At 57.5% G+C, this 27915-nt stretch overlaps 1 protein-coding gene and 1 long non-coding RNA gene across 3 annotated transcripts; both read left to right on the forward strand.

Annotated features, from left to right (window-relative positions):
- Window positions 1-786: 786 nt before the first annotated feature.
- Window positions 787-27838, forward strand: CACNG3 (calcium voltage-gated channel auxiliary subunit gamma 3). 2 transcript variants are annotated; one of them, XM_032126151.1, is made up of 6 exons: window positions 787-937; window positions 1045-1131; window positions 2259-2452; window positions 22693-22776; window positions 25124-25264; window positions 26364-27838. In XM_032126151.1, exons 3-6 carry the CDS (start codon window positions 2269-2271, stop codon window positions 26873-26875), a joined length of 921 nt encoding a protein of 306 aa, XP_031982042.1. In that variant the 5' UTR covers window positions 787-937; window positions 1045-1131; window positions 2259-2268; the 3' UTR covers window positions 26876-27838. The 2 variants fall into 2 exon arrangements, with proteins under 2 accessions (XP_031982042.1, XP_031982041.1); XM_032126150.1 differs by lacking the exons at window positions 787-937; window positions 1045-1131 and having other exon boundaries at window positions 2020-2452.
- LOC116452048 lies at window positions 2462-8767 on the forward strand. Its single transcript, XR_004243387.1, has 2 exons — window positions 2462-3472; window positions 3747-8767. It is a non-coding gene; the product is annotated as an uncharacterized LOC116452048 (long non-coding RNA).
- Window positions 27839-27915: the final 77 nt, after the last annotated feature.

The raw sequence follows: 27915 nt of genomic DNA on the forward strand, positions 1-27915 counted from the left end.
GGGTGGCAGGATGAGGGGCGTCACGCCAGGGCTGAGGCAGATGTCCCACAGAAACTTGGCTTTTCCCTGTGCCGTGCTCTGAGCTACCTTCATGGTGCCCACAGGATTGCTCAGGAGCAGGGGCTTAGGAAAACCACGAAGAGCAACTTTTTACACAGGCAGATAGTGACAGGAAAGGGGGAATGGTTTTACATTAGAAGAGGAGAGATTTATATCGGATATCAGGAAGAAATTCTCCCTGTGGGGGTGGGGAGGTCCTGGCACAGGTTGCCCACAGAAGCTGTGGCTGCCCCTGGATCCCTGGAAGTGTCCAAGGCCAGGCTGGACAGGGCTTGGAGCAGCCTGGGATAGAGGAGGTGTCCGTGCCCATGGCAGGAGGTGGCACTGGATGGGCTTTAGCATTCCTTCCAGCCCAAACCATTCTGGGCTTCTCTGATTCTATGACCAGCGTCCCAGTGCAGCCATGCCCAGGGCTCATCTCGGTGTCCAGTCTGTGACACCAAGGTGTGACCTGTGAACCAGCATGTGCCTCTGCCAGCACCACTCCCCAAAACTGAGAATCAATAACCCTTCCTCAAAAAATGCACAGGAAAAACCCCTGTGATGCAGGGTGGATGAGTGGGTGCTGCTGACCCCAATGCCTGTGTCCCCATCCTCGCACTCCTCAGAGAGCTGTGTCCCCTCCCAGCTCACCAAGCACTGCCACTCTCCAGATGGAAACGCTGGGAAGCAGGAGCTGGTGCTGTGCGCCCAGAGAGCCTGGGCAGAGCTGCACCGCCTCCAGCCTGAGCTGGGAACCAGGCACAGGGCCCGTGGGGAAGCAGGGAATGAACCAGGGTGATCCACAGCCAGGAGCCAGCGGGAAGCTGGGGAGGGAGCGCGGCGGGGCAGCAATCAGCGTGCCCTGCCTGGGGAGCAGCACAGACGGTGATTTCAGGTTGAGGAGCTACTTAATTTTCGCATTCTTAATTTCTCAGTACTTTCATAATTTTCTGTTTGCCTTTTTGGAGTAAATAACTAGTATTTCCATGTGAGTGCATACAGATGAGGGCTGGGGAAGTACACGCCGTCGTATAAATCATTCGCTTTCCTGTCTCACCCGTGGCCCTTACAGGACCGTCAATTCCAGAGGTAAGTGTATTCTAGGGCTTGTTGGAAAGGTTGCGTGAGTCATGGGCTCATCCAACCGGGTGAGGGATGTTTCAGGGAGATGAGGAGACAGCGGAGAGGGAGAAGGCAGGGGGGTTAACTGCTGGGAATGGTTCAGGAGTGGCTTGCGTTTACAAGGGGCGTTCAGGCTGAACCAGCTCTTGGGCAGGGGATAAACACCGGTGTAGCCGGGGCAGGGACAGCTCCGTATCAGCGTGGGCAGGTGCTGTGCCCTCTCTGGGGTCCGCTGTGTGGGTGCGTGGCCCCCAGCCCCTTTCCCCACCGGTACTGGTGCAGCAGCTCAGGGTCCGGGCGGACTAAGGTGGGGGGAATCAGGGAATCGAGCGGCCCCGTGCCGGGAGGCTGGTGCGGGTGGGTGACTGTCCCTGGGGCGGTACTGGCACTTCGAGGGGACTTCCACCCGGTCCAGGTCCCAAGACAGTCCCGGTCCGGTCCCAGAATCCCGGGGTGTGGTCCCTGGGGCAGTCACGGTCACGGTGTCGGTCCCCGCTCAGTCCCGGCACCCAGTGGTGGGGTCCCCCCGCCCAGTCCAGGTATTCTTGTAGGGTCCCTCTCCCGATCTGCCGGGTCAGTCCCCGATCCCAGCGTCCTGGGGTGGGGTTCCCGGGGCAGTCACGGTCACGGTCTCCGCCCAGTCCCGGCACCCCGGGGTGGGTTTCCCGTCCTGGTCCCCGTCCCCCCGGTGCCGGTGCCGGTGCCGGTCGCTGTCCCCGCCGCCGGCCGGTCGGAGCGGGCGGGGGGCGGTGTCCCGGCGGCGCAGCCCCCCGTGGGTCCCGCCCCCCGCTGCCCCCCGCCTCCGCCGCCCCCCGCCGCTGCCTTGGCCGGGCGGCGCGGGGGAGGCGCCGGGAGAGGCGGCGGGAGCGCACGGCGGAGCCGCTCCGCCGGGCTGGGCTGCTGCGCTCCGCGGGCTGCGCTCGGGCCATGCCTGCCGGGCTCCCCGGGGCCGGGCCGCCCCGCTCCGCGCCGCCGCGGGGGCTCGGCTCTCCGCCGGCCGCGGGGGCATGAGGCGGCGGGCGGCGGGCGGCGGCGCCGGCCCTTCCCCTGCGAGCCGCCGCCGGAGGATGAAGCAGCATGAGGATGTGTGACAGAGGCGTCCAGATGCTCGTCACCACGGTGGGAGCCTTCGCAGCCTTCAGCCTGATGACCATCGCCGTGGGCACTGACTACTGGCTCTACTCGCGCGGCGTGTGCAGGACTAAGTCCATGAGCGACAACGACACGAGCCGCAAGAACGAGGAGGTGATGACCCACTCGGGGCTCTGGAGGACGTGCTGCCTGGAAGGTACCGACCCCCGCGGCCCCAAAACTTCGGGGGAAGGGTTGCATCGCGGGACCCCCCACCCCAGATCCGGGCCCCTGGCGAGCGGCGCATCCCCCCGCCATCCGAGCGTCCCCCGGCCCGGCGGCCCCGCCGCTCCCCGCTGCCGCCTTCCGCACCCCTCCTCGGGCACTCGCGGTGGCACCGAGGTGGAACCTCACGGGGGCTGCTCCACGCGGGGCGTGGGGGCCGGGGGAGCGGGTCTGCGGGATCCCCCCGTGCTGGGGACCAGCGCTGGCGGCGGCAGACGCGCTGTGTCCTCCCGGGGAGCTCCGGGCTGAGGGGCCACAGGTCCCTCTCCTGATCAGGAACGTGTGAGTGAGAGGCCCGCGGCTGCTGCCCCTCTCCAAGGCTCCGGCGGCACCGCGTCCCTGTCACCAGGGGGAAACCCACCGCACCCGGCGTTTTCGTCACCGAGCCCCAGCACCAGCGCCAGCCCTTTCCCTCTGAGCAGCACAGCGGGGCAAGGTGGGCTGCTGCTGCCCCACCGCAGCTCGTCCCTCCGTCCCCACGGCTGGGCGGTCCCACAGCGGGGCTGCCCCACCACGGCTGCCCCACGGCCGACCTCTTGCCTGCCCGGCCTCGCCGCTTCGCCCCATTGCTTCCCTCCCACAGCAGTGCCTGTCTGGCGAGGCCCCAGCAGCTGCCGCCCTCCTGCAGCACAGGCCACAATTTGGGGCAGTTTTGCCCCGGAGCTGCTGGGTGAGGTGTCTCTGAGCACCCACAGGCTGTGGTTAAAGGTGAGCTTTAACAGAGCCAGGTGCTGGTACCTGCGCAGCAAAAAATGGCCGATGGCATCACCCTGGGCCCTAACTTTTACAATTAGTGGCAGCAGTGGGTGTCCTGTGTGCTCAGGTGAACCTGCCCCACTGTCCTGTGGGGCCCTGGGGGTGTCTGATTGCCCCAGTCCAGGAGCGACCCCTCCAATGGTGGGGGCAGGCGAGCCACGGCGCTGAGCTGCTCCTCCACGTTGGAAAGTTCTCGGTGAGTCACGGCCACAGATGCAGAAATACCCTGTCTGTTCCTGGTGCTTGGTCCTAAACCCAGTGAAGTCAGTCAGAGCTTTCTTATTGATTCAAGGAGGGTTTGGATCATGCTCTAATTCCATAATAAATAATTTGAGATAGTCTGTCTCCCCTCTTGGGCTGAGGGAGCCAAGGAGGCAGGAGCCAGGGATGTGAAAGATGGGATCACTGGAGGCATGAGTAATTTCCAAAATTCTTCGGTTTGCTACCTGTATTTTTTTTTTTTTTTCCAGCCAATGTTTTATGTTTCCCTCACTGTGATCGATCACTGCTTTGGAAGGAGCCAGAGAGGCCCCACTGCTCTGGGCACAGCTCCCTCGGGAAAGGGCTTGGCAGTGCCATGGCAGAGCTCAGAGCTGGATCACAGCCCACCACCCTGAGCCTGGGCACGGGGCTAGGAGCAGCAGGGCATGGGCTCACCGTGGGCTCAGCACTGCCTGTTCCACATCCCACCCCGAGCTGGTGCTCTGAGTGCTGCTGGAGTGGGAGTGGGAGTGGGAGCCGTGCGGGGCTGCGCGGCCGTACCTGCGGCACCACCGAGGCCTCATGCGGGGCACGGCCTCCGCCATCCCCTGCGTGTGGGTGCGGGTGGCAGTGGGGCTGCGGGGGCTGCAGCACCCCGTCAGGGATAGGGAGGGTCCCAGCCTGTGCTCGGGGGAAGGATATGGGGCTGCGATGGTGCTGGGGGGACGTGCTGGGACTGCTTACCACCCTCCTGGATTCTGCAGGAGAAAGGCGCCTCGCAGGCTGTTAACCCGTGCGATGCTGGGAAGGGAAAACTTCCCCCAGCGGAGCTGCGCAGGGCTCACGCGTCGGTGCGGGGGAAGGACAGTGCTGGGGCGGGGGCTGGGGACCCCCCCGGCCGGGGGAGCGCTGGGGGCCGAACCCTGTACCTGTTACAGGCAGCAGGTCCTGGGTGATTCCTGCTGCAGGGCCTTGCTGCCTCCTGATTTCTGTGCACTCACTGTATCGGGCTTGAAACAGGGACAGAGGCTTCATCCCCGGTGCCGGGACCGAGCACGGTGTGCCGCAGGGGCCGGTTCTCCTGCGGTGCACAAGACGCTTTTAGCACCGAGCAGAGCTCCCTGCCCGCTGGGAACCGCCTCAGCCCTGAACTTCCCGCCGCCAGCGGGGGCTGAACGCGGGTATCGAGGGAGGAATTGCGCGTGGAGCCCCCGTGGCTCCGGCGGCCGGGCGCGCGTGGCTCAGCACGAAGCTGCCCGACGTGAGCGCCGGCTCCGAGCATCCCTGGCGGTCCCGGCGCAGCGCCTGCGTGGGAGCCACGCACCACGTGAGCGTCACAAGCCCATCGGCGAGAGCGGATAAATCCTGAATGGAGCCGCCGCAGACCCATGGAGAGACGCCCACACTGGGAAACACAAATTAGCAGTTGACTCAATATCTGGAGCCCAGGCAGGTGTTTCCAGACTGAGGGATAGTCTGCTTGGAATCGCAGCGTTTGGATCCTGATTATTGCTTTTACAGTATGTGAACGCTTGGCAGGTGTCCCCTCGTGTGTCCAGCTGAGGTGTGAGCTGCACTGGTCGGTGCATGTCCCCCGTGGCTGTTTCAGTGTCACTTGCTTTCCTCCATGCCTGCTGTGTTGGTACAGAAGGGAGGGAAGCACACGGCACTTTGGGGAGAGAGCTGAAGTTGAGAAATAGCTGCTTAGGCTGGTGGTGTTTTTAAGAAACTAACAGAACTTTGGTTTTCATCAAACTTAATTAAATTCAGCATCATTAAATGCAGCATCATTAAATGCAGGGAGGCTCCGTGTCCTCCCTGCTGCGTGGTGTAGATTGGGACTAGCTCCATGGCATCATGCGGATCTGAAACAGGCAGAAGGAGCAGGAGGATTTGGCCAAGGCTGCTCAAAATACCATATTTTAAGGCGATGTAGTACTTTTCCTTTCCTCCTTCATTCCTCTCGTCAGAATAAAGTGCTCTGTCATTTCTGGAGGAGGCCAAGCATTGCTCTGCCTGCCTCCCTCACAGAGGATGTTCGGCATCCTGCATTCCTCTGGGGTGGGACGTGGGGTGTTTTGCAGGGGACACAGATATCTTCTGTCCCAGAGCTTTCCTTTGGCTGAGCTGTCCCCCTTGGGCCCATTCTGGCCCCTCCAGTGTACCCCACAGCAGCTCCAGCACAGCCTTTTCCAGCCAGCAGTTCCTCCCTGCTGAACCTGGAGACCTCTCAGGGCTGGTCTTTTGGGATGATCCTGTCTGGATTTAAACATAATATTGCAGGTACCATCAGCTGACCCCATAGCCCCCAGGACGCTGCCCAGTACTTTCTACACCTGACCTGCAGCTCCTGCATGGCTCAGTGGTGGATGGATGGTCACTCCTGGAGGCTGCACTTGAGGGTGATCAGCCGTGTCCCTGGGCTGGTGGTTCCATTGGAGAGCCCATGAGCTCCTCAGACTCCCCTTGAACATAATCAATAATCTTTGGTACCTGGGTCTCCCGTAGCCACGCAGGCTCTTTGTTCTGCCTGCTGTGTGTCTGGTTGTACACTGAGGTCACTGAGCCCCTCACAGGGAGTCCCCAGGGTGGCAGGGCCCCCAGCCCATCTGGTGGGACTGAGCAGCATCTCCTGCCCCCAAACTGGAACTTGCTCTCCTGGTTCCTCGCTCTTAATCCTTGGAGTTGGCTGTACAGAGATGGCCATCACTGAATGAGCCCAAGGTACCGAGCTGCCCAAATTTGCCTGACCCACCTTCCTCATTCATCAATACTCCCATCAGTCTTTTCTCTGCCATTGCCCTGTTTTACTCCCAATTATTTCATGTTTTATTCAATACTCTCAAATAAAGATGTTGTCATAGCTCAGCACTGTCCTAGTAACAGCAGATCCTGTGCAGGAACATCCCTTGGATGACAGGGACTGTCTCTGTGAGCTCCCAGTCCCCTTAATAAAGCGCTGTTGATTCTGCATAATACAGGTCTTTAACTTTTTCAGGAGAGCTAAATCAAATACCCTGTGGAACTCTTAAATGTATTATGTTAGTGACTTCCTTTATCAACTGAATTTGTAACTATATCAAGAAAAAATTATGAATTTTGGTAAATCTATGTTCCACGAGGCTGTTTGACATTTGCCTCCTCCCCCGTTCCCACCTCTGCTAACCCACAGGCGGTGCTGGGGACACAGCTCCTGCCATTGCCCATCACATCACTCCTGGCATTAAACCAGCTTCTTCTGTCTTCTAGAAATTCAACAGAATGCCAAGGTTTATTAAAATCCATTTTAGATCTTCAGAAGCCTTCTCAGCTTATTCTCTGAATGCTCCTGGGAGGAAGTTCTCTAGTCCTCCTGATTCCATGTTTACACTTTGCAGTTGCTGTATAGCATCCCCCCAGCTCCTGCCAGAATACAGGAGCCTATTTGTCTCCAAGTACAGAACAGAAGTATCTGATGAATAAATAAGCATGTGTCACTTCTGCTCCGTGACTGACAGTTACACCGTCATGATCCAGTGCTGGTTTACACCTTCAGGAAAGCTCCTTCCAACACAATGAAAGAATTCCTCCTTGTTTTGTCTTGACCTTTCAGTTGCGGGTTTATTTTAACTGATCCCATCAGCTTCTCCTATCAGCCACGTGTGTGGCCTGCTACTTTCCACATCAAAGTCCCTGATTTTTAATTTTTTAATTCCATTTTCCATTGCCCTTTCCAGTAGGCCTGGCAGGGGTGTGAGGTGCAGGAAAGCACCTGCCCTTGATCCTGAATTTCCGTTTTCCCCTGTTGGTTTTGTCCATGGCTGGTTTTGGCTCCGCTGAGCTGAGCTGGGTCGCAGAGAAGTCATTAAACTGGGCTGGAAGCGGCTGCCCTGGCCAGGCACCAGCTCTTCCCCCGCCTCCAGCTCCTCTCAGCCCTCTGAGTGAGGCCAAGCAGAGAATTTCCCCAAGGTGACAGCAAGATTGTTTCTGTTAGAAAGTTATTATCTTTAATTTTTAAAAGCGCCAAGCAAATGTCCCTGAGATTGCAATCACCCATGATGGAGCACTTTTTCTCGCTACTCATTATAGGCAGGTATTTAAGGAGCTGCTCATCCTGTTCCTCTGTCTGGTCAGTGTCTGTGATAGATTCTCATCACCACCCCAACGTGCCACTTCTCAGCAGCGCCCGGTCCAGCTCAGTGCCAGTGCTGGTGATGGTGTGGTAGGGCTGCCAGGTTGCCCTCCACAGCCACTCTGACCACACTGACCACCCTGCCCAGAGGTCCAGCACCCCTGGCATGGCTCCCCACAATGCCACCGGCCATGGCTCTGCCTGAGGGTGCCCGTGAGGAGTGCCCAGGGATGGCGGCTGTGGGGCAGGGGTGCACAGGTGGGGACTGTCGGTGTGGGCTGGAGGGGATGCAGGGGGAGGTGGGGCTGGTGCAGCAAGGCAGGTTTGGGGAGGTGGTGGAAAGAGGTTGTTCGCTCTTTGTTATCTGAGGGCTGGGAGGCATCGAGTTTTCGTGTGTGATGGAAAGGGAGGATGTGGTGTGGTGGAGGCACCTAAGGTGAGGTGATGGATGAAGGTGGAGAGGGACACTTACCTGTTTGAGACTACCTGATGGCTGCACTTTGACACCCAGAGAGTCTTCCCATCAGAACAGCCTGGAGCAGGGACAACCCAGCCCCTGGCACTGCCATCACACAGCGCTGAACACCTGCCCTGGACACGGGGCTCTGCAAGGGGTCACATACAACACCCAGGCACAAGCTTGGATTTAGGGAATCCCTGAGCCTCGCCTTGGTGGAGGATGTATTGCATAAACATGAATTACTGTCCTCTAATGGAGATGGAAATGAGGCTGGCTGGACCCTCAGGCTGCTCCAGACCCATGTTCTTGTGGCACATGGCCAAAAGCCACGAGTCATAAGAATCCTTCTGGACACAGAGGGTCTCGTGCCACTGCCAGCTGGCACCGTGGCTCCGAGCAGCCGTGCCTCCAGCTCCACGGCTGTTTGAAGAGTGTCCGGGGAGGAGCTGCACCTCAGCTCACTGCCACCAGCTCTGCTTTGAGCAGAGGGTGCAAAATTCACCCTCCTGGGATGCTGCAGTGTTTCCTGGGCAAAAATCCTGACTTATGGGGTGGGTTGAAGAGTCGGTTCCCTCACTGCCTGCGAGCAGCACGTGATGAGTAAAATGTATGCTGTGAACAGCTCAGAAACAGGCATTTTACTGCTGCATAGGCGTGGTGCAGAGCCTGTCATCTCCGGAGCTGTTCCCGTGTAATAGAGGTGGAAGGCTGAATTTGAATGAGGCTCAAGTGGTTTTTTTCCCGTGCAAGGTCACTGGCTCCATGCTGGCTGTAAATAATTAGGGATGGCTAACGAAGGCTGCGAGCCCCAGTGCTGGTGGCTGCGGGTAGCTGTGGTTTGGGGAGAATGCCCCATCTGGTTGGATGCCAGATCCTCCCGTTCCCAGCGAGGTGGGGACTGGCCAGGAGGTGCCAGGATGACGTTTGCTGGAGCAGCCAGGGAGCGATGCCCAGCTCCACTGCCAAGAGCTGCGTGGCCTTTGGTGAATCCCTTCTCAGCGTGAGTCTTGCCCTTCATAACGTGAAGCCAGGTGAGTTCAGCGGTGCTCACCTCACACGGCTCTGGGAAAGTCCCCCAGCACCCTCCCCGCTGGCCCACAGGGTGATGCCCTCCCATCCTCACTGGCACAGCCCTGCTGGGCACGCTGTGCTCTGCACAGGGGACAGACCAGGTGTGGAGACCTGTCATGCTCTGCTGTTCGGGATGAGGTGAGGCAGCCGAGCGTTAATCTTGCTCAGGGCTTCTCGCATCTCCGTGGTTCCTGTTCACATGGGTTTCACCATGGATTTTTAATGAACACAGCGTGCACTTCATAAATAGACATTAACCTCCTTTTTCGGGAAAATCAAAAATGCTCTTAAAATTATATAAATGCACTAATCCGAAGGTGTGGAGGGGTTGTTCAGTTGCTGCCCGAGGGGTCCCACTTGGCAGGGCGGTTCTTCCCTGCCTCACCTGCTGACAAGTGCCGCTGGCTGACTCACGGCGCTGGCAGGAGGCAGCTGCCGGGGATCCACTGTCATTCAACGCAGCAGTGCTGGCGGGTGCCGGGGCTGGGTCAGTCCAAGGCATTCGAGGGGAAAGGCGCCCACCCGTGTCCTGAGTCCCCGCAAAGTGCCCGCCGGGAGATGGGGAGGACGTGGGGAGGGGTCCTGCCCGCTGCCCGCTGCCCCACTCCCTTTCCAGAAGGGCTGAAGCTGGGCTGCAACACCTACAACCCACTTCAGTCTTTCAAGTCACCCTCGGAAGGAGATCCCCTGAAGCTAGTGGATGCATTTTGAGTTAGTGCTCGGTGGGGAGAGGAGGGAGGTGTTCACGTCCCTCCTGAGGGGTCCCAGGTGGGTTTGCTTTGGCTGGTGGGCTCAGCTCCAGAGGTTTTGGGTAGCTTTACTCGGGGTGAGGAGTGGGGAGCCACTTGCTCTGCGCAGTGCCACGCGGGCTGTGAGGAGCCGCGGCTCTCTCGGGGAGTGCAGCAGCTCCAGATAAGGGCTCTGATTAAGAAGACACCTGCAGTGATAAAGAATGACAGTGCCGGGGTGACAACGGGTGTCTCTCCCTCGGCGTGTGTGTGCTGCCAGCTCTGCGGCGGAAGGAAGGTTCCGCAGGCTGTGCCGGGGAGGAGCAGGGGCTGCATCCCGCACCGGGACCTGTTACACAACCCTTGGGAAACACCGCCCCTGGCCCGGCTCTGGGTCAGCCCGGGGCTCCGGGGATGGCTGCGGAATGTTCTGATCCCACACTGCTGTGATTTCCCAGCCTTCTACCTGCAACAGGTATTGAAGTGTCTTCAGAATGAAAAGTCCAGGCCAGGGTATGCTGCATGCTTTGAACTGTCCTGTGCCTTTTGGTCCCTTCCAACCCGAACCATTCGGGGGTTCTAAGATTCTATGATCACTTGCCCAGAGGAGAAGTGGAGGGTCTTCTTGCAATAGGCTTTTGGTCCTTTTTGAGCTGTGTCAGGACTGCTGGGCTTCACTCATCCCCTGAACACTGCAGGAATCCCTCACTCACTGGTGAGTGGCTGTGCTTGATCAGGGATTTTCACAGTCATGGCAGGGAGAAGCAGGAGGAAGGATTGTGGCTGCTGAGCAGGTGATAGGGGGTGATGATTTTCTCAGATATTGCCTGTTTCTTATCTTCTGACACCACAATGTAAAGACAAATCTCGTGCTGTTGGGCAGCAGAGGGAGGCTGAGCTGCTCCTGTGTCAAGTCCTTGGGAATGGTGGTGTTTAATAATACAGTCCTGTGGAAATGCCAGGATGCAGGGAGGCCATTGGGCAGGTTGCGGAGCAGGTCAGCCCCTTGTACCATCCTGTCACTCTCCCTAGGGCTCTGTGTGTTTGCTGTTTGCCAAGTGGTGTGTATTGAAGGAGGAGAATTAGGGTGCGCAGGAGTGCCGGGATGGGTACAGGGAGCAAGGGGGGACATGTGATCCCCCCAGCCTTTCTGGGGGTCGCTGGACACCCGCGAGGGTGTTGGTATTGGTGATACACCCTGCGGGACTTGGGCAGTAGTGAGCAGTGACGAAAGGTGGTGTTTGAGGGTGACATTTGTGTTCATGCCTCTCGAACGGTCACAGTTACAATTTCACTGGTAATTTGCTAATTGTCCTCTAATTATACCTTTAATATCAGTTCGTGCCTGGAATCACGAGGGGAGGGGAGAGCACCCCTAGAGAGATTACCAACAAGCAATGGCCCTTTTGAGATGTGCCTGATTTAACTTACTAAAATCAGTCTTGGCTTGTGCTGCTGGCACTGTCATCAAGCGTCTCGTGTCCTGCAGAACTTCCCTGGTCCCAGAGACGGCACCTCCATCCCCCCGGAGAGGCTGGGTTCCATCCTAACATGAAATAGGAACCCTTCAGGCCAGGCCGGTGCTGCTCAGCTGGGTGTTGAACACCAACATCTTGCAGCTCTCTATGTGATACCTCAGCATCCCCGATTGCATCACACAACGTCATCACGGGAGCACTGCAAGGGGCTGCACCGGGTGCCTCCTGCCCGAGCCGGCCCGGGGCTGCTGCCTGGATGGGAAAGGTCACTGTCACTTGGCGAGGCAGACTGTGACCTCCCCGCAGCTGTCCCTGCCCCGGCCCGGCTGTGTGTCCCTGCCAGCTGAGACAGTCATTCCTGCCGGGATGCTGGCATCCTTGCCAAATCCTCCATTTGCCTGAGCAGCCTCGCTCAGCCCCGCAGCCTTATCACGGCACAGCAGCTGTGCCACCCGGCCCCACCGGGCTGGCAGCGGGGACCCCTCCAGATGGGCACGGGCTGATCACCCTGCCCGCCCCGGCTGCTCCGGGGATTGGGAGCCTCTCGCAGCCCCGAGGCTTCTTCTCCCCGTTCTGGGAGAATCTCTTGTCGCTCCTCAGCACACTCCAGCCAAAGATAAAATTGTTCTCTGTACATCAGTCTTTGGCCTTCTCTCCAGTGTGAGAAGCTGGAGAAGGATCAGAATGATCGCGCCTTGCATAGGAAGCAGGAAAGCTGCAGCGGGGTGTGAGACCTCTCAGCTGGGGAGGAGCAGGAGCCGGGGCTTCTGCTTCTGTCTCCCATCAGCGGAAGCGTGGCCCTGCGAGGGCAGCGAGGCTGGGGGAGGTGGTGTGCATGTTGTAAATAATTGCATATAATAACATTAAATACACTCTGTACATCGCCCCAACCTGCCCCAATTGCCACTGCTACCGCCCCCCGCCCTCAGCCTGCAGCATCTCCCGGGAGCTCAGCCCGTCCCCGCAGGGCCGGTGCCGCCGGCTGAGCTCCGGTGCATCCCCACAGCCGGGGCCGTGCGGCTGCGCTGCCAGTCCCGGCTCAGCACGGCTGAGGTGCGAGACAGACGCGCCGCCGCCTCCGCCGCTGAGCCCCGTCTGCCGGCGCCGCGCTCGGCGGGGCCCCGAGGGACACCGCGGTGTGGGGCTGCGGGGACGGAACGGCCCCTGCGCCCACTGCAGCGTGCAGGGCCACGGCCGTGGTGGCATCGGGTCCACGGGAGCTGCTGCCCGTCGTGCAGCCAGCACCGGTGTGGTGTGCGTGACACCGTCTGTGCCGCTCATACAGGGTCTCGGTGACGGCCCTGTGCTGGTCAGGGCACACAAGCTCAGTCACTCTTTAGAAATAACTTGCAATGTCAGTTTGAACAGATCTCCCGTTCGGGATGAAGAGAAGTCTTCCATAAAATAGGAGAAGCGGAACGCCCCATCAGCCCCCAGGAGTTGTTCCTCGGGCGGGGGCTCAGCCCCGCTGGCGGCGCAGGCCGGGCTGTGACAGCAGCGTCACCTCCCGCGCAGAGCCTGTTCCAGGGCTGTGAAATCCCCGGATCTGCGAGGCTCCAGCTGAGCGCCCAAAGCGAGCAGATGCTTGTGATCTGCGTCTCTCCAGTGCTCCACCACCCGTCCGAAAATTGGGGATAACAGAGTCGCAGAACGGTGGAATGGTTTGGGTTGGAAGGGACCTTCGAGACCATCCAGTTCCACCCCCTGCCATGGGCAGGGACACCTTCCACTACCCCAGCTTGCTCCAAGCCCCATCCAGCCTGGTCTTGGACACTGCCAGGGATGGGGCAGCCACAGCTTCTCTGGGCAACATGTCCCAGGGCCTCCCCACTCTCACAAGGAAGAATTTCTTCCATATATCTAATCTAAGCCTCCTCTCTGTCAGTGGGAAACCATTCTCCCTTGTCCTGTCATTCCATGCCCTTGTCCACAGTCCCTCTCCAGCTCTCCTCAGGGCTGCTCACCATCCATTCTCCTTCCAGCTCATAGCTCAAACTGCCGGTGCATCATCCAGAGAGCAGCTAGGTGCCCTCAGTGATAACCAGGTGGAGCTGCTGGGCTGCATGCAGCTGGGACAGAGCCATTAAAAGGCTGCTGCGGGCACAGCCCTCCCTGCATGGATGTGTGGTGTGGGCTGAGGGCAACGCCACAGACCCTGGGGATGAGCCAGAGCTGAAAATAGGGGAGTAAAACCACAGGGGCAGCCCCAGGTAAGTGCCATGGGGCTGGGGGAACTCCTGCTGTCCTCAAGATGGATAGCAGAGCAGCACCTGGCTGCAGCAGCAGCAGGATGGGCTCTCTCTGCGATTTAATGCAAAAGAGGAAGATGGAAAACATTGGGTGAATGGTGAAGCTCTCTGCTTCACCATCTCAGGGGCTTTCACGTGTTTCTCCTCTTGCCACCAGAGCTCTCATTGGCTCCTGGAAGGGCAGAGCCATGGGGAACTGGGGTTGTTTGGTGTTTGGAATGGCAGGGCCAGATGGACCTGGGGTTGTTTCAAAGCCCAGATTTTTTCTAGCAAAATATTTTGTGCTTTGAGCCAGGTTTGGGAAGCTGGGGAAGGTGAGGCTGTTTAATGGCCAAGGTGATGGTGTAAGTGGCTCAGGGACCATGAAGCAGTTTGCCCAGCTCTGACCCGGGTGGAGCAGCTTTGTAGCCAGGAGCAGGGTCCTGCTCCCGGGGCCGGAGGGTGCAGTGTGGGGGAGACATCACAGCCTTAGACAGATGAGTCCTGCGGGCTGTCTGAGGCACCGAGTGTTTCAGGGGCCTCGAGCAGCTGGCTGCCATGTGTTGGGGGCTTTTGGTGCTGTAAAATCCCAAAGTGATGTGTGATGGATGAGATGCACCATGCCCTGTCCCTGCCCGGGCAGGGAGCCTGCTGCCAGTGCAGTCCTGTCAAGGGGCTCCCAAACGCACAGGGCAGGGTGAGTGCTGTGCTGTGGGAATGGCTCTGGGTTTCTGGGCAGCTCAAAAGGGCAGCTTTCATTTCTTGGAGGGGGAAGATGAGGCTGGTGTCACTCACTCGTTCACCAGCAAAGTTCTCTCCTGATGCTCCGTCTGCAGGAGAGTCCCTTCTTGTTCTCCAAAAAAAAAGCTAAGAGTGAAACTATGGTGCTACTCCTGAATATCGCTTTCCCCATCTGGGGCGTTGGAGCTGCTCCCCGGGGCTGCTTCCCTCCCGCAGATGGTGAGGAGGCGGCGCTGCCTCCCGGCAGGCAGGAGCTAAATCCGTCCGTGCTGGATGCGCTCGGAACCTGCGGGGCCGGGCCGGACCCGCACCCCCGGCCAGGGGGAGCCTGGCACCAGTGGGGAGGGGAGCAGGGAGCTGTGGCTCCAGGGTGCCAGCACCTCTCTCCCACACCAGCAAACCAGCAGCACAATGCCCACTGTATTCCCTGGAATAAATAGGCTGTGATGCATCGAGGCCCTTTTAGCACATCAGCTGAAAACTTCAAATATTTATACCAGGAGGATGCGACACAAGTATAGATATATTTTTTTAAAAGGCAGGTGCTGGAATGGCAGTCATGTATTTGAACTTCAAATGCTTACCTTCAAATCCATGCTATAAAAGAGGAAGAACATAATAAATTTAATATCACTTTTTCAGGGAAAACAACCTGCCGAGCCTCCTCCCAGGCTAAATGGGCTTTAAAGATTGACTGTGCAGCTGTAATAACTATTGATGAACTGTAAACATGAAAAGATCTCCCTGCTCCCGGCCTGTCAGGAGCATTAGGGTGGAAATGCTCTGTGCTCCGCTCTGGCATGACTCACCGAGGCCTCGGCAAATGTGTTTATTTGTAAAGATCCTTATTTCAGAAATAGTGACCTTTTTAATGCCTCGTGCAGCGAGCTCGGAAATTCGAAATTGCCTTTTGGCGACTGGCTCGTCTTGCTGAAGCTCTGACAGTGCTTTTCATGGCCATTTACATATTTTTAGCCTGGATATTCTGCCCTGTGGGGCTCCGTTGGAGAATGATTTGCTTTTCGCAGCCTTGGAACTGCAGTGCTGGGCTGAGGTCAAGCTGTGCAGAGGGCACAGAGGGGCTCACTGCCCACCGGGCTCCTCCAGCACCTCCCGAGCCTCTGCCCCTGAGCCCTCTTTTTATGGGACAAATTTAGTTACACCCTCCTTCAAACACGGACCAGGATGTTGATCATAAATTTAAGCAGCTGCTTCACCTTGAAATAGGGAATATTAAGGTTGGGGAGGCCATGGCACAGGGTGCCCAGAGAAGCTGTGGCTGCCCCTGGATCCCTGGAAGTGTCCAAGGCCAGGGTGGATGGGGCTCGTAGCAAGCTGGGATAGTGGAAGGTGTCCCTGCCCATGGCAAGGGTGGGGCTGGATGGTCTTGAAGGCCACTTCCAACCCAGGCCATTCTGGGATTCTGTGATGATTCCATGAGTAAGACTGTTTTTTCCAGGCTGCTGTACCTCACCACACCAGGATCTCCCTTTTGGCCCTCAGGCTGACCATTACCTGCCAGTGTCTGTGCTGGTCACTGTCCCTGCCCCAGTCTGCTGCTGGCTGCACCAAAGCAAGTGTGACCGGTGACCTTGTCACTCTGTGTCCATGGCTGGTCCCCTTGCTCTGAGTCCCTGCTTGTGCCATCAGGTCCAGCCCAAGCCCCTGGGCAGCGTAGGGGATGCAGCAGCCCTGCTCCAGGCAGGGTGGGCAGAGCAGCCTCTCAGCCTCTCCACCCTCGCCCTTCCCAAAGCAGCATTCCATACAGCTGGTGATTGCTCAGCCGGCTCCTTCCGCTCTCCCTGGGCTCCGGGATGAGAATGTGCTGGATGCGAAATGCCGTGGTTGTGATCAGTTATTTAACATTTCTGGGGCCTGTGACTAACGCTGCTGCGTTGTTTGGTGACGGGGGGTGGCACTGCTCCTTTCTGCTGCTGCTGCTCATCCCAATGCACTGGGGAAGGACGTTTTGATGCTTTTCTGCTGTTTGTTTGAGCCTTTATCAGTGCTCTACAATTCCAAGTTGCTGATTTATATTCAGAGTTATGAATATCTCCTTTCTTCTCTTTGTTGGGCCTGTTTTTATTTTTATAGCTGTTTACTTATTAGCCAGGCAGTTTCTAAACCAATGCAAACTCCCGTCATGGTGATGAGTTTTCAGGCAAAACACTCTTAAATCATTCTCTGTACACAGTTGTGCTTTTATGCTTAAATCCATTCTCCTAAGTGATTTGGCTTGTAATTGTTTTCTGCTCTGTGAATTGACCTCTCAAAGCTCCAGGATTCTGTGCTGGTGCCTTGGACTCGCCTCTGTGTGCCCATAAGAAGCATAATCAAGCCGTGATTGCTTGGACTTGAGCAGCAACTAGTTTTTAATTCTGTGATCCATTCCCTTTCAGCTGTCAACACGGAATCGAAAATAGCACTCCCCTGTGCTGGATGACACGCTTCGCAGCTATGAAATTGTCATTTATAGGTTTTTAGAAATTCAGAGGACATTTTAATATTGGTGAAGTGAAACCTCCAGCTCCCCATCATAATGCAGCTTGTCTCCTCCTTAGTATATATAGGTGCTTAAGCAGCCTGGGGATGATCCGGCCTCTGCCAAGCTCAGGGTGGGAGCAGACACCGGAGCACCCACACTCACAGATTCTCTTTGTCTGAATTACTGGCAGCTTGTTTAACCAGAGGATCCCAGGTTTTACACTCTTGACTCTTGGTTTACCCTCTGGTCCCAATTGGGCAGATTTTGTCCCCACTGTTCTGGACATGAAACATGTGGCTCCAACTCACTCCTACAAATGAGTGTGTCTGGATCCTTCCGTTAATTATCCAGCTGGCAGCTGGGATCATGGAATCATGGAATGGTTTGGGTTGGAAGAGACCCTAAAGATCAGGCACTCGTACCACAGTTGGGCCAGGAGCTTCTGTCAGCTCTAGCCAGTTCTTGGAGTGGTGGAAAGGGGAGGAGGATGGGGATGAGCCAAGCCCCCTTTGCCAAACGAGCACAGAGCTCCCAGCCTGCAGGACAGACCCGCCTTCTCCACATCCTGTCAGTAAAAGCTGTGGGATCCAGGAATCTGAGCTGAGCTGGCTGCCCCTATTACCATCAGCCAAAGAGGAGGCTGGAAGGCAAACCCTTCCCAGAAGCTCATCAGTTAACCCAAGTAAATCTAAAATGTTCATTAAACAAGGGGAGCAGGATCCTGCTCCAGCTACACGGAGGGAGGTCCTGGCACCTCGGGCACTGGGATGCTCGGCTGGGCCCAGGCCTCCCACTCTGCCCCATCTCCTACCATCAGTGTCTCCAAGCAAGCAAACAAACCAAAGATCATTATTTTTTATAATTGCCAGAATTGTATTAATTTAAACAGATAACTCAGTCAGCGAAGCTCATTAATTTCTAGCACATGGCTTATTTACACCGATTCCGGCTGCTCCAGCACTCATTGCGCTCTCATAGGAATGTCAATTACCTTTTAAAATAAAAATCAATGTTTATTCACTGTTAAGATAAACATGAAATGATTTCCTAAGACATGCTGATGAGTGCTCTCCTCCCCAGCATCATCCGAGGGCTCCGGCATCGGCAGCTGCTGCCCCATTGCCATGTGCCATGGAGGGGACAGCAGTCTGCCAGCTGCCATGAGGGGACAGCAGAGAAGGGGCCACCCAGACCCCTGCACTCACCTCAGCCCCTGCACCTTCCTACCCCATCCCAGCATCTTCCCAGGAGTGTGGTGTTTTCCTGCCATGAGCTCCAGCAGTGTGGAAGGACAGAGGGAGGAAGGTTGGAAGGATGCAGGGAGGAAGGAAGCTCAGGGGAGAGTGGGGGGAGCCCCTGGAAGCAGCTCCAGAGTGTTACCTGATTACTTTTCTAATGAGAAAAAATGAGAAAACCCTCAGAGCAAAGGGCTGGAAATTACCCATCAGCTGCGAACTTTTTTTTCCTTCTCTATTATTCAGAATTGTTTTGCTTTTCTGAGCTGCCTTGTGTAGGTTGCACCAACCCCACAGATTCCATAATGGGAGATGATGAGTCACTGTCAAAATGTAGATTTTTTTTTCCCTTTTTTTTTTCCCTTTTAGCACTGCTGAGGGAGTGAAGTCCCTGTGCCACGCGCCAATCACTGGCACCTCGCGGGCTGGCGCTGGCAGGAGCTCCCAGCCCACCCGTGGTGTGAGTGCCAAGCTGTGCCCACCGTGTCCCCCGTGGGGATGCCCATCACGGGCATCTCCTGCTCCCCACACCCTGCCGAGCCGTGGGGGTGCACAGGGGCTCGGTTCCCCCCCTGCCATGTGTGTTCAGGTGTGTGCTTGCACTGGCCTCTGCTCGACCAGCACAGCAGAGCCACCTCTGCCACCTCCTTGGTCCTGCATTCCTTTCATCTGACTTGGGTTTTTTCCACTGGTGGGGTTTTTTTTTTTTTGTATATAAAAAACAGGAAAAATGTCCTTCAGAACAGGCGTATCTGTGTAGGTGCCTCTGCTCAGCACAAGCCACCACCGCAGAGAGGGGGAGAGGGGTGTGAAATGGAGATGGAGCCAGATTACACTGGTACCGCCGGGGGAAGCTGGTGTGGGGCTGCTGGGGCGACGGGGATGTGCTGCGGGAGAACTCAGTCCTGGGGAGGAGGAGGATTCCTCCCACTGCCAGGTGTTGAGGAGCCCAGCACCCATCCCAACACCAGAGCAGGGCTGGGGGCTCTCAGATTTTGCCTTCATTCAGCCGCTCTCCAGTGGACTTGGGGCCAACAGATGCGTGTGACAGTAACGGCCTGAGGAGTCACACAGATGGTGGGATGGCAATGACAGGTCACCTGGCTCCCCAAGGCTTCCCTGCCCTGGTGGAGAACACCCCTTGTCCTCAGCTCCAGCAGCAATTCCAGTGGGGTTGCTCCAAACTGTGGATCTAGAGCCTGTAGCCATCCCACCAGCCTTCTCTGATGCTCTTCTAAGCTGCTGTGTGTCTTTGAACCCAGGCTGTGTTGAAAATTTGATGATGCAGGTGGCAAACAGGGTTCTGGGGGGTGGCTGGGACCCCTGCAGCCTTCCGCAGGGGCACGGGAGCTGTTTGGTGCCACCTGCTGAGCCCTGTGCGGTGGCCACTGGGTGCTGGCCATGGCTAACACAGACCCAAAACTCCGCAGCTCCGCAAATCTCACACCAGGGACCTTGTGCAAAGAGCCTCAGGATCCTTGCAGAGCCTGGAGCTAGGAAAGGGAAGGAATATGGATGAATTTCTTTCCATCTCTCCAAGCATCTGGGAGGTGGGTGGGAGGTAAAAAAAGATGAGCCCTGAAGTTTTAATCCCTCAGAGATATTTAGGTATCTTGCTCTTGTTACTCAGGGAGTGCAGAGCCTGAGCATGTCTGGGATTGTGCTGCAGGCTCCTTCCTACCCCAGCACTTCCCAGCTCAGCTCCGACCTCTGGTTCTCCAAAATATTAATTTTCAGAGAACTTAGACCATAATGACCTATACTTCCTTCGGATGGATTCAGTGTAACACAGTGCCTTTAGGAAGGCCATTACTGGAAGCCCACAACTTGGGAGATAACTCACTTGGGTTTATCGGAGGAGCAGAGAGCTGAGGACTGGAATGTGACCTTGACTCCTGGCTGAGCCAGTAGGAGGGGAGAAAGGAATTTTGTTCTCATTTAAGAGCAGTCTCAGCTCATCCTCCTCAGCCTGAGTCTTCCTTTGCACACACCAGTAACACCCAGAATGGTCCCTGGAAAACTGTTCCACCAGATGAAAAGTAATGAGATTTTAACACCAGAACTGGAGCTCTTTAGTCTTCTGGCTCGTCGGGCTGGGATCGATATTCTTGGTTGTATTTCCACCACTGTAACCGTATTTCCCTCACAACCCCCTCCCCGTCCCCCTAGCCCTCCCTGGGGAAAAGGGCTCTGAGAGGAAAACAACCTGAGATCAAATCAATTAATTGCCTCTGCATGTGCCGATAAATGCGGTGCGGGAGCTCCGCGCGTACAGCGGAGCACGAGTGAGCAGAGCAGGGAAAGCACAAGCCCTGCCCTCCGCCCGGGGCTGGGGGGCTCCGGGGGCACTCACAGCATCCAGCGTGCGGCTGGGGAGGCTCGGAGCTGGCGGGGATGAGAGGGATCGAAGGATCACGCGGAGCGCGGGATGCAAACAGCCCTGCGGGCGGGGAGGGGAGGGGACAGGAGGGATGCCCGTACAAACCTGCGGCTGCAGAGTGTGAAGTACGACTTCGTCGCTTCCAAATTAAATCCGGTGTCACCCAAAGGCAGGGCTCGCTGCAGGAGCCTGGGGCCGCCGGGCAGAGGACACCCTGCAGGCACCACACAGCCACGGTCCCATTGCTGATATACCCAAAAAGCCCGGGAAGGTTTCCCAGCTGGAGGGGGATTCCCTGGATTAAGGTGAGACCATTACGTGGAGACTCTGACCTGCAGTTGGGTGAGGCTGGGGCAGAAGGTGGATGGACGTGCTCCCCTCCTGGCCAGGGGCGTGCGGCAGCTGCGGAGGGTGAGCAGAGAGGTGGCACCTGCCTGATGGCACCAACTGGTGGCAGAGCTGGGGCTGCTCACGCTGACCCCTCCTGCTGAAGGAGGGGACAGGCAGGACTGGTTCCTCCCTACTGACCGGTGCTGGGGTGGGCGAGGGGGCTCAGGGCCGGCTGAGCAGGGTGCCCAGCACAGCCTCTGGCGCTGCGCAGAGCTTGCTGCGGCTGTGCTGGGCTCCGGCAGGGAAGTGCGGCGATAAGCAAGTTGCTAATTGGGATTCATACTAATAGGGAGAGGAAATTACTGAGATCCACCACCCAGACAGCCGAGAGGGGAGTGGGTACCGGCGGCAGCACCGCCTGTGCTGGCGCTTGCCCGGCTGCAGATGAATCAAACCCGGGGCTGTGACTCAGGTTCCCAGCACGGAGCCACGGCACAGGCATGGCCAGGGCTGGGAAAGGGTTCAGGAGCAGGTTGGGGTGTGCTGGAACCAGCAGCCTGGCATGCTCCCGGCTGGGAGAGGAGCCCGACTGCTGGCAGCACCAGCAGCGGTGGCTGGGAGGAGGCAGCAGCCGCCCGTCCGGCCTGTCCATAGAGCACGAGCCATGCTGGTGGCGTGGGCTGTGCCCAGCTCTGGAGGCACAGCTGGGTGCTGGGAAGGCGCACCCAGGTAAGGCATTGGCAGGGACTGCGAGTGCCCAGAGCAAGTGGCTGAGCCGGTGCCAGAGCAAGTCCCCCTGAGATACCATCCCAGTGTCCTTTACCCAGGCCCAGCTGTAAAGCTGGGAGAGGAACACATGGAGTTGCATCTGCTGTCACCAGGGGACAGGGACCTGGTGGCTGAGGATGTGACACGTGGCCTAGCTGCTTTGGGGGCTGTGTCCCTAGCCAGGACCCCGAGCAGCTGCCTCATCCAGCTGGAGCCATTTCCAGCTGCAGTTCCCAGGGGCAGGATTCCCTCCCTGCGGAGCATCTTGGAGGTCAGAGAGGGCTTTTTGGGATTGCAGCCTTATTGTGGTGTGTGTTTGGAGGCTGAAGTTGTGTGTCAGGTGGCTCAGCATTGCCATGACGACGAGCATCAGTTGGTGAACAGAGGGAGTAAAGGAGACAAAATGAATGTCAGAGTGTGAATAGATGCTGTGGAGCTGGGGCTGTCCCCCTTCCGCCCCCTCCCCTGGGCAGCCGGGCGTGTTGCTCTGCCCATGCCTGCTCAGCCCAGGGCTCCATTGGTGCAGCCCCGCTCTGGCAGTGCCTGATGGCTGCAGAGCAAAGGGACATGTGGTGGGCAGCTCTGGGGTGTGTGGGGCAGAGTCTGCTGGCTCTGGGTACTGGGAGAAGGTGGGTGAAAGCCCAAAGCTGAGAGGAGGAGGAAGAGGAGGAGGCTGGGGGCTGTGCTGTGGAGCTCGTGTCCTCACTGTGCCCAGTGCAACCCCTTTTCCCACAGTTCCCAAAGCAACGGGAGCAGGCAATTCTCCCTCGGATGCTGTGTCTCCCTCTGGATGACAGCTTGCCTCCTCCGGAGCCTCATCTTCAGGCTTTAATTGATGCCTGTCACGCTGCTCAGCTCCCCCAAGCACAGCCTGGGAGCATGCCACCATGCAGGACACCCTGAGGGTTGGTTTGTCCTGTCTGGGGCCCTGGTCCCTGGCAACAGGTCCTTCTGGGTCCCATGGCAGAGGGGACAGAGCCAGCATGACCTGACCACATGCTCTAGAGCGAGGATGGTGAGGGGGCTGCCCTTCCTCTAGGGAGATACTGCAGTTCCTCCCACCTCTCCCTGCCCCTTGCTGCTCCAGAGCAGTCCCACACTGTGTCTCAGTGTCCCCATTTAGAACATGAAGGCCCCTGGGCTGCTGCACATCCTGGCCAGCACAGGGTTCTGAGCATTTCCTGGCTTGTTTCTCCCCAGGAACCTTCCGAGGAGTGTGCAAGAAAATTGACCACTTCCCTGAGGATGCAGACTACGAGCAAGACACAGCCGAGTATCTCCTCCGTGAGTCTGCTCCCCCATGGCACACATCCCCTGGGTCCCCTCACACACTGCAGGGCACCCCCTTCCTCTCCTCCAGCTTCACCCAGCAGAAGGCTGAGGGGTTACGGCTCCCCAGGCTCCTTGTGCAGCAGCAAGGACCCTCTGGGTCATGCAAGCATGGCCGTGCCATGTCGCAGTGCCACATGTTAATGGCACGTTGGCCTGGCACTCGCTGTCCCCACAGCTCGTCCCAGCAGCTGCTGCACAGCCTGAGTCTGTTGGTGTTCCCCCATGGAGGACTGGGACCCTGCAGGTCCATGGTGCAGCACCACAGGGACACGTGTTCATGCCCTGTCCGTGCTGGTGTCCCTGTTCCCCGAGTCTCCAGCCAGGCTGGATTTGCCTGGAGGGCACAACGAGCATCTGCCATGTGCTCTGCTGGTGGCAGCCAAGCACAGGGAGACAGAGGGAAACTGAACTGGCAGCTTTCCTAGGAAAAGTGGGGCCTCCTGTCTCAGGGGCCAGCAGAGCTTCGGGGCAGGGCCACAGGCTTTCACACAGAACCCCAGAATGGCCTGGGTTGGAAGGGACCTTAAAGCCCAACCAGTGCCACCCCTTGCCATGGGCAGGGACACCTTCCACTATCCCAGCTTGCTCCAAGCCCCATCCAACCTGGCCTTGGACACTTCCAGGGATGGGGCAGCCACAGCTTCTCTGGGCACCCTGTGCCAGGCCCTCCCCACCCTCACAGGGAACAATTCCTTCTGTATATCTCACCTAAATTTCCCCTCTTCCAGGGGAAAGCATGGGCAGCCCCAAGGCTGGGTGAGGGTGACCCTGCAGACAAGGGGCACTGTCCCCTCAGTGCTGGGCACACACATGTGTGAGCATGTGCCAGGCACCAGTGACAGAGGCTGGACACAAATGACACCCCCGACGTGCAGAGCCACACATGTGCCAGACTGTGGGCCCTGCGTGCTGAGGGCTCATCCCAACCCCTGCGTTTCCAAACAACAACAGACGGCAGCAGGGGGGCAATGGCAGCCCTGGATGCTCTCTGAGCTCCTGGGGCAGGAAGGAATCCCGGCAGAAGGGCCCTGTGCCCGTTGCCTGGTGCTCAACCCCAACCCCCTCGGCTGACCCAGCTGCTGCTCATCCAGTTGTTGCTCTGGACTCTCAAATTTCCACATCTCTGCTCACAGCAGAGAGGAGAACGAGTTTAATGAAATGGCTTTGCAGTTTTAGTAGATTAGTGTTGAAGTTCTCCCACCCCCTCTCACATTAAAAGTAAAAAGACTATTTTAAAGCCCCCTGAGTGGAATTTTAATGGAGCTTTCCTGTATTTCTCTGCTTTAATAACAGCCCTAATCGAGGCATGAGAGTCCAAACCAAGGCACAGTGTATTTTTGGTGCAGCAGGTAGTGATCTGCTGCATTCATTACTCTCTACTGTCATTTTGGAAGCTGATCCGTGTAGGAAAGTCCCTTCTTTGTGTAGTGCCCAGTCAGTGACTGCTGTCAGTGTTGCCAGAGCTGATCCTGAGGGATGGAGCCCAGCACCGGGGTCACAGCATTGTCCCAGCTAGGTTCTGGGACCTTGGCATTCTGTTAATTTTGAACATGTTCCTCCCCTACATCGGAAAATTACTTTTTGTTGAAATTGAGGTATGTTAATTTGTAAATTTTTACTTCCAAAGCAGCTGTGATAGTTTGGGCCCTATGGGAGAGGTTCCTGACCATGTGGTTGGCAGTTCCTCACCAGCCTGGTGAGATCTGTGGGATTTCTGCCACTCCAGACTCCAGAGGCACTCCAGCCAAAACCTGAGGGTGGTGTGTTTGGTAATGGGAAGGTAAATTGATGGTGCTGGCTGTGTGACTAGGCTGGAAGACATAATTCCTTGATCTAACCTAGGAGAGGGGGGGAATAAAATAGAAATTCGGGGTTTATGCTGTTTTTATGGCTGGAATCACAGAATCTGCAGGGCTGGCTCAGGGACAGCAGAGATACTGGGAAGGAATTCCTCTCTGTGAGGGTGGGGAGGGCCTGGCACAGGTTTCCCACAGAAGCTGTAGCTGCCCATCCCTGGAAGTGTCCAAGGCCAGGTTGGAAGGGGCTTGGAGCAAGCTGGGATAGTGGAAGGTGACCCTGCCCATGGCAGGAGGTGGGACTGGTTGGGCTTTAAGGTCCTTTCCAACCCAAACCATCCCAGGATTCCATGACAAGCAGAGGATTCATGGTGGGGTCTGGTGCTGGGTGTCCCCATCCATCCTTGCAGCTCAAGGGGTGCCCTTGCACAGATCCTTCCCAGGTGCTGGTGTTGGTGCAGGGGGTGCTGGGGGCTGATCCTGCCCCTCTCCCTGTCCCACAGGTGCGGTGAGAGCGTCCAGCATCTTCCCCATCCTCAGCGTGGGGCTGCTGTTCTTCGGGGGCCTGTGTGTGGCCGCCAGCGAGTTCTACAAGAGCAAACACAACGTCATCCTCAGCGCTGGCATCTTCTTCGTCTCCGCAGGTAGGAGCTTCCCAGGTGGCTCTTCCAGCCTGGGGGACACAGGGGAGCAGGAGGTGTGGTGTGGATCCTCCCAGGCTGTCAGCACAGAGAGATTCTGAGGTTTGAGAGCTGTTCCATCCCTGTGGGAAAATCCCCATTGCAGGGAAAAACCATCAGGGGTCTCTGGCCATGGTCACTGTGCCAAGGGCTTCAAGTGTACTCCCTGCTCTGCCTCGAGCAGAGCCTGTGTGGGGGTTGCAGCCCAGGAGGGGCTCCTGGAGTGCAGCCATCTCACCGGGACAGGGATTGGGGGCTTTGCCCTCCATCCTGGACAGTCAGTGGGCACTGTGCCTGCAGCGGCAGGAGCAGGCAGAGGGGCTGCCGCAGCCCCACGTGGAAATTGCTCTCTGGAGAGGCCGTTCCTGCTGGATTACTCATTTCTCTCTGCTGTTCCCCAATGCTTCCCCTGATTATCGCGTGACAATGTCTTTGTCTCAAGGAACTGCTCTATTTTGTGTTTTTCTTCTCCCCACAAAAAGACAAATGACTCTCCCTCCTTGGCTGGCAGGAGCTGCTGATGCAGATGAGAAAACAGCAGAGAGAACATAATCGATTCAATAAGTAAATCTGGGAATGCACCAGCTTCTCCCCAGCCTGCGGCACAGCCCCGCTGGCTGCCCCTGTCCCAAACAAAGCCTCAGGACTCCACCAGAAATGGAAAGAGACGGAGCCATCCCAGCTTCCCTGTGCTCCCAGAGCCATGGCGATCTGGGGTTCATGCTGGGGGGATCCCCCTGTGCCCCTCGGGTTGGCTCTGCTGCTGCATGGCACCAGCCGGGCTCACGTGTTCACTGCTCGGCAAAGCAAAGCACAACCAGCTCCTGAAATGTCCCTTTTCTAGACAAAATAGTGGTTGTTCCTCCTTTCTTTCTGATATCCGGGAATATGCAGGAATACTGGGTGTAAGGGAATATACGGGTATCCTGGGACATCAGCAGAGGTCTGCAAGGGAATTTGGCCCAAGTGTGCTGGCAGAAGGGTTGGTGCCCTGTGGGGACATGTGCCCCCATCCACTCCTGCCGCTCAGGTGACCACCTGTCCTGCTTGTCCCCCGCTTCAGGTCTCAGCAACATCATCGGGATCATAGTCTACATCTCGGCCAACGCAGGGGACCCGGGGCAGAGCGACTCCAAGAAGAGCTACTCCTATGGCTGGTCCTTCTACTTCGGAGCACTGTCCTTCATCATCGCCGAGATGGTGGGGGTGATCGCCGTGCACATGTACATCGAGAAGCACCGCCAGATCCGCGCCAGGTCCCACTCGGAGCTGCTGAAGAAGTCGGCCTTCACCCGCCTCCCCCCCTACAGGTACCGCTTCCGCCGGCGGTCCAGCTCCCGCTCCACCGAGCCCCGCTCCCGGGACATGTCGCCCATCAGCAAAGGGTTCAGCACCATCCCCTCCACCGACATCTCCATGTTCACCCTCTCCAGGGATCCCTCCAAGGTTACCATGGGGACGCTGCTCAACTCGGAGCGGGACCACGGTTTTTTACAGGTCCATAACTCCATCCCCAAAGAGTTCAAGGAGTCTTTGCACAACAACCCGGCCAACAGACGAACCACGCCGGTCTGAGGCGGGCTGGGCCGTGGGCAGGCTGCATGGCATCACCCTCGTGACGGTGTAACCTGTGAAACCCCGTTTTTAAGGACAAACCCAGAGGCTCCCCGTGCCCCCACCCGTGGGGCTGGTTTTTCACTCCTGAAATGCCACTGGCCGGACCAGGCCACTGCGCCCGCGGTGGGAGCGGGACCCCCGGCGGGGAGGGGATGGGGCCACGCTGGGACCCTGGCCCTGGTGCCCTGCGGACTGAGCAGGCTCCAACCCCCTGGGACAGCGGCTTCCCAAGGTCTCCATCGTTCGTGTGATCATAACCGCAGTGTTCCCGTAGCTGTGTGTCCATGGAAATGCTGGCGATAGCCCTATCTGTGAGAACCCTTAACCCGGTAGTTACATTTAAGTGGAATCGCCTGGAAGTCCGGAGCTGGAAGCACTGAGTTAGTGCCGGAGCAATGCTTGTGTTCCGAACCCCTTTCCCTGTCGTGCTGGATGGAGTGCTCGGGCTGGGTTCCTCTATGGCGTTTCGTGCATGCATTAAATAGCTTGGAATTTAATTTTGTCATGTCGGGTTGGAAGAAACATCCTTTTGCAATTTTCTGTGGTCTCGAAAGGGCTTATTTCCCTCCTCCCTTCCTTCCCTCTTCCCTTCCTTCCTTCCTTCCTTCCTTCCTCCCTCCCTCCCTTCCTTCCTTCCTTCCTTCCATTCAGGCCATGAAAGGACTCAGGAGCAGAATTACTCCAGTGACTGGTAGCAAGTATCCAGCGTTTAATTCACCTCTAATGTTGCAAGAAAATGAATTACTTCCCTACAGTTGATACACACGCAGTCAGAGATGACTGGGCACAGCCGAGGGGGCAACGCGCAACCGTGGTGCTGCGGGAGCGGCTGCAGCCGCATGCGGATGGGATGTGATTCCCTAATGGCTGGGAGATCCATGAGAAAAACAATAAAATTGTCCAGTTTGGCAAGTTCCTTGGCTGAATAGGTCGCACTGACCCTGCTGTGGGCACTGGAGAACTGCGCACCGTGGCCGGCAGGGAGGAGGGAGGTCAGT

This window comes from Corvus moneduloides, chromosome 16 (assembly GCF_009650955.1).
Source record: "Corvus moneduloides isolate bCorMon1 chromosome 16, bCorMon1.pri, whole genome shotgun sequence".
Lineage (NCBI taxonomy): Eukaryota > Metazoa > Chordata > Aves > Passeriformes > Corvidae > Corvus > Corvus moneduloides.